Source organism: Malurus melanocephalus, unplaced genomic scaffold (assembly GCF_030028575.1).
Source record: "Malurus melanocephalus ecotype Western Australia unplaced genomic scaffold, MMel_1.1 scaffold_590, whole genome shotgun sequence".
NCBI classification, from domain to species: Eukaryota; Metazoa; Chordata; class Aves; order Passeriformes; family Maluridae; genus Malurus; species Malurus melanocephalus.
The window spans coordinates 25,354-35,336 of NW_026623822.1; the positions used below are offsets into that span (position 1 = coordinate 25,354).

A 9,983-nucleotide genomic window follows, 5' to 3' on the forward strand; every position below is an offset into this window, starting at 1 on the left:
TCCCCTCCCTCCACTCTCCATCAGTTTTAGGTAGGAGTAGATGCACTGAAAGAACCTTGCGCTTTCAGCCTGTTTGCTCTGCCTCAGACACACAGGAACTGAGAGCTGGGTTCATTTTCCCTCCAAGGGGCTCAGGGATGGATCATTTCTCCATAGGGAAGACAAGTGGGAGGAATTGAAAATGTTCATCTGTCTGCAGCTCCTCTTGGGACAAYAGCTTTTTCTTCTCTGTATACAGATTTTTGTGCTATGTGAGTAGACCATGTCCTGAGACTTGGATTTAGGAGATTTTCCTTCCTTGGAAGTTTGTCTGATGATGGTTCTTTGGCATTGTCACCAAATTCTTCCCTTGGTAGTCCTTCCCTCTGTAACTGGCAGAACAGCAGGCAGGGTCCTTCCWCTCACCACCTGGGTAATATTGAAGAATTTTCACTGAGTCTCTGCCTTCTGCCCWCTTCATTTGCTTAGAATGGAAGCAAACCAGTAACACCAACTGGTGGGGGACTGATTTTTGCACCCAGCTGTTTYAACAGCTGGCAAGTGGGTTTTTTAAAGCAACACAGCAAAGAAGAACCTGGCAGAGAAAGGAGATGTGTGTTTTGAAAGCAGAGTACCTGAAAGAAGATCACGTCAGGCCAGAGTGTTATTGTTGACAGAGAATGAAAGCAGATCTGGGTGAGGATGTGCATTATCCTCAATTTTGTACTAAAGACAGGAGTGGAAAGGGATRAAGCAGTGAGACTGAACAGGATCTGTGTGATGATCAAGGGGAATAAATACAACTGGCCTTCTACTAACAAGCCAGCCAGAAATGAGTCTTGGATTAGACCCAACCTTAACTGCTGCCTAATATCACTTAAAATCAGGYACCCCAAAAGCACACACATTTGAGAAAGATACCTGTATGTTTTTTCTGTGTAGGAGTAGTTTTATTGGAAGCTTTTCTCCTCAGTGACTCTGTAACCCTGGTCTGTAAATTTATGCACTGGTGCTTAGCAAAGATGGAAATGGCACAGCTAGAGATGAGCCTCCCCCATCGGACTGGCACCCTCACTTCAAAGCTTAGCTTTGGTTATTTAAATGCTAATAGAACTCAGCAAATTACCTAAAGTATAAACACACCTGGCTTCAGTCCTGGGGATCTAATYATAGAGCCTTTTATGTGAAAGAAATTGTTCTTGCTTTCAGAAAAGTGCCTTTTTAAAATGTTCCCACAAAATGCCAGGTGATGGGATGGCACATTASCAGCTCGACCTCTGTAATTGCAACTCTTATCTGTTTCTTATTCATCTTCTGTAGGATTCWGTTCACGAGTGCTCACAGCTCAGACTTCAACCTCCTCTGACCTCTGTTATTTTTCTGCAGATAAACTTCAGTAACGCTTACCCTTTACTGGGTTTTCAGTGAAATGTCAACATTAGGAAGCCTTTTTGCCTGTGTGAACATCCCTGCTGTACAGTTACTGAGAGCTGGGAGCAAGATTTTAGACTCAGGATTATTAGAAAATCGGCTGTAACCCTCCCTTTAGCTCCAGCTGTCACGGGATCCTGGCTCTCTGTTTTTTGATACACTGATGTCCATGGGCTGTGTGAATTATTCTTTCTACATGGGCTGAACCCGGGCCAGCTCTGGGCTACCACACCTGAAGAGGAACTCGAGGAGAGCTCGATGCTTTCTATTAATCTCCCCCAAATAAGTGATCTGCTGCTTCTTAGCCTGACTAAATGGTTGGTTTTAAGCCATGTATAGACTAACTATTGATAAGGATTATGCTGAAAGATGTAAGAATTAACCAGTTTGCATTCTGGACTTTAATTATTTATTTAACTGRTGAAAACCTTAATTTTCTTGTTGTTTATTTCTTAGGAAAGGCAGTATGGAGTGTAATAAATTCCTCATATGGATTAATCCACCATTGCAGGGCTCGTACTCAGGGCTATCTGTAAATGGCAAGAAGGATCTGTTCAGGGCATTTTCACAGTTGCTGCTGCTTTGTTATTAAAGTTAACTTAAACAGATTAACTAGTAAACAACATAAGACTTGACCAAAAATGTTAAATGAAGAAGCCTTCAGGATATATTTTTCAGTTTTTTTCTCAGTGCTTTGAAATACCTGGATCTGCCTATGGAAGAGTAGGATGCCTTTGAATTTCCTTCAGAGGGGCAGTATTGTTTTGGGGTTAGGTTTTTTGTTTGTTTTGTTTCATTTTGGGGTTTTTGTTTTGTTTTGTGGGTTTTTGTTTGGTTTGGGTTCTTTTTTTTTGTCTTAATAAGATACCAAACATTTGTTTTCCTCTGTCAGTGGCAGATTTAAATGCAGAGCCATTGCTTTCTGGTGATGTCTGCTAAGAGAGCTGCCCTTTCATTTAAATTGTGGGTCAGAGACTTGRGGCTTTGTGTCCTGGTTTCTCTTTACCAGACTGCTCCAAAATTCCAGTGTCTAACTGCAAACTGTTTCAGGAATGAAACATGAACAAATCACACAGCAAAGGCTTGAAGCAAATTAATTACATTATGGAAAACAATTTATTACCTGTGACATAATGAGACTTATTTATTTATACATTCAATACACAAACAGTACAAACGTGGTTCTTTATGATTAATTTTCAGATAGAAGTTCACAAATAACTACTCTGATACAAACAGTGCAGCAAAGGTGTGTTCTGATGGCCAAGTAATTCMGGGGAGAGCTGGGTGCAATTTTCTCATGTTGTGGATGGATTGGTGGAGCCAATGTGATAAAGAGCTGAATATCTCACTGACAGCCAGTCCTTTGAAACCCCAAATCAGTCCTGTCAATAAAGAAGAGGAATAAATAATAGAGAAGTGTACAGGATTTCACACATGGAAATTAATTGATTTCTTGCTGTTCTAGTGCCAGATTTAGCTCCACTGTTCTGCTTAGAGTTTGTTTGGATTGAAATAAGCATTCCCAGGGAGCTGGTGAAAAACTTCTCTGATCTTTTAAGACAAGATGAAATGCTTACAGCTGACTTAGAGGCAGGAGGGAAAGCAGGTAAAGCAGAGGTGTGGCATTCACAGGTTTTAACTCTAGATCTGATGACAGTGAATTCTGAGGAAGATAAAATATTAAACTACGTTTGTGATAGGAGGGTAAAAGTTACTTTAAGGCACCATTTCCTTGAAGCTGAATTAACTCTGCTCTTCTGCATATTTCTGAGAGCTATTCACGAATACACAGAGCAGCAGCTTTCTCTTACCAGAGTAAAGAATCAGCATCCCAGTCCACTCAGTGACCCAATTCTGTCCAGCCTGACCCCAAAACAGCCCCTGGAGCGRCCCTTTTTGCTTCTGCCTCGGTATCTGCGGGATAAATTCAGGAGGTCGCTGAAGAATCTCTGGATTTCACTGTCACCCATGAACGTGCTCTCAGGCTGATCCCTGGCATTTTGGATCCACTGGAGTTCAGTGTCTTGCTGGTCAAAAACACCTTCTGGGATCACCTCTTCTTGCTCATCCCTCTCTTCTGAGACCAGGACATGCTCCAGGTCCTCCTCCAACAATTTGGACAGACTCTGGAAAAAAGGGACAGTGGAAGGTGGAAAGGGAAGAGAGGAGAAGGAGCAGTTTTGGGAACTCTTTATTATTTCCATATAAGCCATACTCAGTGCTAAGTTTGAGGACATATTTCTGAAATGCCAGTTAAGTGTTTCCTGGAGCTGGGGATATGGGATAAATGGCAAAGAAAATGAAAAAGGCCTGATAAAATGTAAATAAGGAATAAGAAAAAAATGGTTGATATCTAAGGGAATTAATGCAATGACAAGAGCTATGCTGAAATTGTTGCTGAAGGATTACATTGTATATTTCTTTACTTACTGAGAAGTWACTTCATATGTGGCAATACTGGCTCCCCAGTGCAGTAATTAAAATGTGTTTTCCTAATGACTTGGAATTCCCACACAAAAAAATACACACAGGCAAACATACAGAATGCTTCTTTCTCTTATATTCCATACCTGGTAGCTGCAAGCAGGAGCTGCATTGCTGCACAACTGAGCTGAGGAGGAGATCCTACAGGTACAACCCCTTAATTCCTTTTTCAGCTATAACCAGGGGCTTCAGGGAGGAGCATGCAGGTGACTGCTCTAGGGCTTTAGATCACAGTCCTTCCAGGAGAATTCCTTTTACTGCAAAAGCTTGTTGCTTCACTCAGTCACAGGATGACCTTCAACATACAATTCCCTAACTGAACCCACAGGAAAAAAAAAACCCACCAAAATTTTCCTTTCAATTGCTCATGTGATTAGATATTGAAATCAAATAATCAATGACTTTAATTTCCCCCATTTAATAATTCTGTGTCTGCCCACCTCAGCATTCCTGCTGTCAAGATGTCTCTTTAAGCTGGGTTGGGAGAAACAGAGCTCACCTGATGTGTCCAATTCCTAAAGAAGCATCAGCTTCTTTCAGCTCCTGGAGCAGTCACTTACCTGTGAGCTGGAAATGGATCTGGCCCCTGCCTGCTTTKGACTGACAATAAGCAGCAGAAGGAGTCCAGGGTAAAAAAGAAGTTTCAGATTCATGTTCTTGTTTTGGTGTCTCTGGTTCTCCTTCACTCAAATCTCTCCAATGTTTCTCTGTCTCTCCAGCTAGCAGCATTTATATCTTCCTCCAACCCCTCCCAAGTCTACCTTTTGAGTTCCTGCTAGTGCAAGGATTGGTTTGAGGTTTTGATCTGTTTTCAACCACCCAGGAGGAGGAGGGAGGAAATTGTTCTCTTTTCTGGTGGTGAATTAAAGGAGCATTTTCCACTTAGGCAATGCAGCATCATTCTGCTGTCTTGGTGCCACTGATGCACATCAGTGAGCACAGCTCARTGTTCCTTAGGCTGACTGCTAAACCTTTTCTTTTCATCCAGAGAAAAATAATTGTGAGAGAGCTATAAAGAGAGACAGGAAGTGAATGATACCCATGGCAATTCACCTGGTTCCTTTGTCACTGTGAAGCACCAAACCAGAGGGATGKGGGCTAAGAAAACATGCTGTGTAAGAACTGACTGTTATTACATAATAATATTATAACATAATAACATAACTTATTAATATGATGTTAGTAACTTGAGAGATTAAAGGGTGTGATTTGGAGAAGTATTAAAAACATAACAAGTTGCAATAATTACACAGTGACAGTGAGTGTGACCAAAATCAGGTTGACATGTACAGCTTCTGCAAGGCTTAAGTTGAGGAATAAAGTCCTCTTTCCCTGAGTCCAGCTTAAAATACTTCCTTTATGTAATCTTTCTCAGTTTATTGTGCACAATTTGTATTAATTCTGAAATCAGTCTGAAAGGAAAAACAGGCTTGAAATTTGGCTTCACTGGAAAATGGAAATGTTCCTCAGTATGCAATAATACATCTTGCCCTTTCATGGCATTTTTGCACACATGTGATGCACAGAGTTAAAGGCCATCAAGCTGGATCTACATGGAGAAAATTAAGGATCATCTGGCATTTTTCATCTGATATTTGTGTTACTGAAAGCTTGGAAACCAGTTTTCAGTACCAAATGACATAATTTTTTCTCTAGAAATGGGTCTTGGAAGGAGACAGCTTACAAACATCTCTCTGTGATGGAAAGGGAAGTCTGATTTTATTATATTGTTGGGAGTTTTGTGTTGTTGGTGTTGATGAAAACCACATTTGATATGAATTTCATTAGTAAATGAAATGGTCATCCCAGAGGTTTGAGGTTTGTACTTTGCAGCGTAACAATACAGTAAGAGAAGGTCAGGACAGTTTCAGGTTCATCTCTTCTCCTCTGCAAAAGCCCAGGATTGTTTTGTTGGTTTGATTGGCTTGTCACAGGTGCATAATGTGGATAATAAATCCTCTGGACCTCAAGATCTCTGAAATTGTTTTGGGGTACTGCTGAATTGTATTTCTGGTTACATTCATACACTAGCACAACCCTTATCCAAGGAAAAGAATAATTAAGGCTGGACAGGACTTCTAGATGTCTGTGTTGCAATCCTGTGCTAAAGCAGAGCCAACTTAGATGAAATTTCTCAATGCCTTGTCAAGTTGAATTTTGAAAACCTTCAAGAAACAACTATTTACTAATATCTACTTGGAATTTTCCCTGTTGCAATTTGTGTTGCCTGCCATCCTGATGCACTGCAGCTGGATGCTGTCCACAAACACAACAGGAGGATGTTCTATCTCCCCAAACGATGAGATTCCATGTGAGTGTTTCAGAGAGAGCTGCAAACCCAGGCAGCAAAGGCAGCTTTGGTCCAGGTAACTCAGCTGGGTTCAGATCAGATTTGGTGCAGTGGCAAGCAGTGGTTAGAAACAGAAAGCCATGCAGCAAATGTCTCTGCTTTACATTCCAGACCTTGCCAGGGCTCAGAGCACCATCAAAACTCAGTATCTGAATATTCTGATTTAATATTGGTGATACTGCCAAGATGCAGACTKCAGCACCAATGTCAGCCTATAAGAAGGGAGGAACCCCTGAGGACAGCAGTCATGATTTTGAAGGTAGGAAATGGATTTGTGCCCCTTTCTGAAGCGTTCCTCTGGATTTAGGGTGGAAGGAGTTATCAAGAAGGCATCAGGTTGATGTGTGTTGCTCATCTCCGACACTAAATTGTTTCCCAGCTTCCTGAGATATTTTTCCTGTATCTTTAAGTCTGGATAAAGAATAGGATTAGGGAGAACTCTTTCTCTGGGGAGGTACCTGCCTCGTCCCGTGAGGCAGCTGAGCTCTGAGCTGACAGCACATGTCTTGGGCAGGTGTGGTCAGAGCACTGCTGCAGTACCTCATCTTGCTCCTTCCTGCCTCTGTGACCCCTTTAGGCTCCCTTTAGTCCTCCCCAGATGCTCAGGCCAGCATTCCCTGGCTGGCTGAAAGGGCAGTGATGTGTCTGCAGTGCTGTCATCACTGTGGATGGCTGGCTCTGTGAGAAAAGCTGGCACCAGGGGCTCCTCACTGAGACATTCACATTTCATCTCCAGGCGTTTTCCTGGTGCTGCCTCCCCTGCCTTCTCCCGAGCTGAGGCTGACCACTCAGTGCCCAGTGCAGGAGGGGACATAGGGGACATTCTGAGCAGGGACTGAGCTCATTCTGAGCAGGGACTGAGCTCATTCACCAGGCACTGCTGGTGTGCAGTGGCTGCATCTGCTCCAGCACAGTCCAGGGCAGAGTTTGACCCCTGCCTTTGGGATGGCTGGGACTGGGGGAACTGGGGGCTCCTGGTGTCTGAGAGAGCCCATTCTTGGGGGATAAACCATTCCTTCAMTGCCAGGTAACTCAGAAAGAGCTTCCCTTGGGGGCTGCCATCCCACAGGGCCACTGCACAGGGTTCTGTTCCCTCTTCCTGCCCCACAGCACCTTCCATGGGATGGTGAAGGACAGTAAAGGGACAGAGTCAGTGCTGGCACTACTCTGCTCTGGATCCCAAGGATGTGTTTGCCTTTGCACTAATTAATACTCAATCTTTTTGAATGGATGAAGAGCCCTTTGGCACAAGAAGGGCCCAAGGCCACCTGAGAACAAGGAGGGCAGCAGGCTGGCACATAGTAGCAGGTGTGGTTCTGGAGCATTAGGTTTTGATGGCAAAATTTTAATATTAGGTTTGTTAGGCAGATTTATCACATTCCTCTGATGTTAATGAAGCCCAACAAGGAAGCTGARGTGAGGGAGGGGAGAGCCTAACAAGGATCCTTAAACAGATCCTCAAACAAGTTCAGAGTTCAGAGTAATGGCACAAGGATTCTGGTCAGTGCTTGGTGAGAGGCAGATGCTTAAAGAAACATTCATGTTCCATAAATCCTCACCTGAAACTTTTCTTTTGGCTAAGCTTCATCTCTAGCAAAATGAGCAGCATCTGTTCATCTTGTTTTGAAAAGGTGGGAACATCTACAAGCAGACACCCTCCAGCTGGAACATGGATTAGCTGTGCATGGCTCTCAGCCATGTAGCTCTTTCAAGTCCTAGGGCAGCCATTCTTGTTTCCCTATGTTCTTTATGTTGGGTCTCAGAAATTCATAGGCTGATCCTGCACTGAACTGCTCAGAATCCAAATTTTTCATTCTCTGTGGGGTATAAGACACCTTTGATGTTTGGACTGAGGTCTAATTTGTCTCCATGTTATTGACTTTCTTTAGAAAGGTTGAATTTTCAGTGGGAGCAGCAGCACACAGGAGAGTTGTGGCGTTGGTCTGCATTTCCTGAGCTCTGACAGGAGGCAGAGGATGTGACATATCCCCAATTGTTTGAGATRGGACATTTCCCAGCCCAGCTAGACAGTTCCTCGAGCGAGATCCCACTGGGGCTCTTCACCTGTTTATTGAGGTGTGTGCTGACATCTTCTGGCCAGTGCCTCTGGAGAGCAACTTCTGCTCAAAACAGAGAAAACAGGCTGAGATGTTCTGATAAAATTATCACTTCATAATCAAAAGCACAGTACATGCACAAAAGCAAAGGGCTGAGTGGCTTTTTTGGGGGGTTTAGCATGGAAGTGTGTGTGAATAGTCATGCTTTGGGAAGGCCCATGGTCTGTGTGTGCTGCATGAATGGTTTGTGCTGATATTTTAAAATTTGAGTGTCACGTGGATGGCTGAGTTGTGTTCAGCACTGGTGTCGTGGGTTTAAAATCTGATTTTTCCCAATCCGAGTCACGGCACCAAAAATGTCATTGTTTGGACTGTGCTGAAAGCCAAAAGCACTGCACCCACGATGTTCTCTCCCTTCCCCCACAGGAGAGGCAGAAGGGAGAGCAAAAGCCCAATTAACACGAAAATTTATGGCTTTCAGATAACATGTGTCGATCTGGATTCTTTCAGCAGATTTTGCAGAATGTAAATTTGTGTAAGAAGAGATGGCTRTAGGAAGACATTTCCTAAGGGTTTAGTCTGGCATAAACTTGCCAGGATTTTCTTTGCAGCTCAGCTCRTCCTGGCATAGCTGGGAACAGTGTCACCAGCGCCCATTGATCAAGGTTTTCTTGCCAAGCAGCCAAATCAAGGGGCAAGAGGTCACACCATCCCATTGTGCTATTTATTGCTGCATGCCATTTGTCAGAGTGGAGCGTGCAGAAGGAGAAGCCATTTCTAGAAATGGCTAAACAGCTACAGGAATGAAATGGCACCTGTCCTAGAAGTTGCAGTGGTTGTTTACTTCCCTTCTCCCTCCCCTAACAGACTGGTGATGAACCTAAAAATAACCCARCCAACTAAAAATGTGATCATTACATAAAGCCTGTCCTCCACAAAACCCTTGGCAGGTTTTGTTCTGTCTGTGAGAGTGGCACTGTGCATAACCTCAATTTTRTATTCCCAGAGCAGGATCCCAATTRTCCATTACTTTTGACACATCTCAGAATTGTGGACTTTCCCTGGCTAGAGAGTGGTGTAGGCTGGTCCCTGTGTTTTGAGAACAGGGAGGTAAACTACCCTGGTTTTGTTTGGGATTCATACACAAAATTTGTGTATTATTCTTCTTCCTGCTAACATTTATGGCCCTTTTCACCAATGTTTCTCAACAGTTCAGGTACAACTGCACGCTTGCCTGTACCCACCACTGCTTATTGTGATTAGAAGGTAAATCCTTCTAATTCTTCCTGCACTGAAAGCTGCTGGTTGTGCCAGGGAGGCCATCCTGGAGCCCTGCAGTGCACATTRGGCTGCATGTGAAGAGAGGGTACATTTGTGCCTTGGGTGGGTGAGCTGCAGTGGGAAGGATGCAGCTTCAGGAGCTCAGTGTGGCCGTGGTGGCTCTTATCACCCACTGTCCTTGATTTGACAACCCTTCTTTGTTTTCCCAGAAAATACTCGTTGTGTTGACCAAGCTGCTGGAAATAGCTTTTTTGTGCTGGAGGCTGGCATGGCTGTGGGCCACGGGAGCAGGAGGATATTTTAGCTGTTGCTTCTCAGCACAGCGTGATGGATGGGCGAGCAGCCTTTCAAAAACCAACACTTGTGAAGCTGTGATAAGGTGCTCAGGCTACAGGGCT

The 9,983-nt window shown here is 43.6% G+C and overlaps 1 protein-coding gene across 1 annotated transcript; it reads right to left on the minus strand.

The window, feature by feature from the left end:
• Window positions 1-2,539: 2,539 nt before the first annotated feature.
• On the minus strand, window positions 2,540-4,583 carry LOC130583486 (C-type natriuretic peptide 1-like). Its single transcript, XM_057382876.1, has 3 exons — window positions 4,458-4,583; window positions 3,225-3,539; window positions 2,540-2,795 (listed from the first exon to the last, which is right to left on the minus strand). The coding sequence occupies exons 1-2, from the start codon at window positions 4,548-4,550 to the stop codon at window positions 3,237-3,239; spliced, it is 396 nt and encodes a 131-aa protein (XP_057238859.1). The 5' UTR covers window positions 4,551-4,583; the 3' UTR covers window positions 2,540-2,795; window positions 3,225-3,236.
• Between the last annotated feature and the right edge of the window lie 5,400 nt (window positions 4,584-9,983).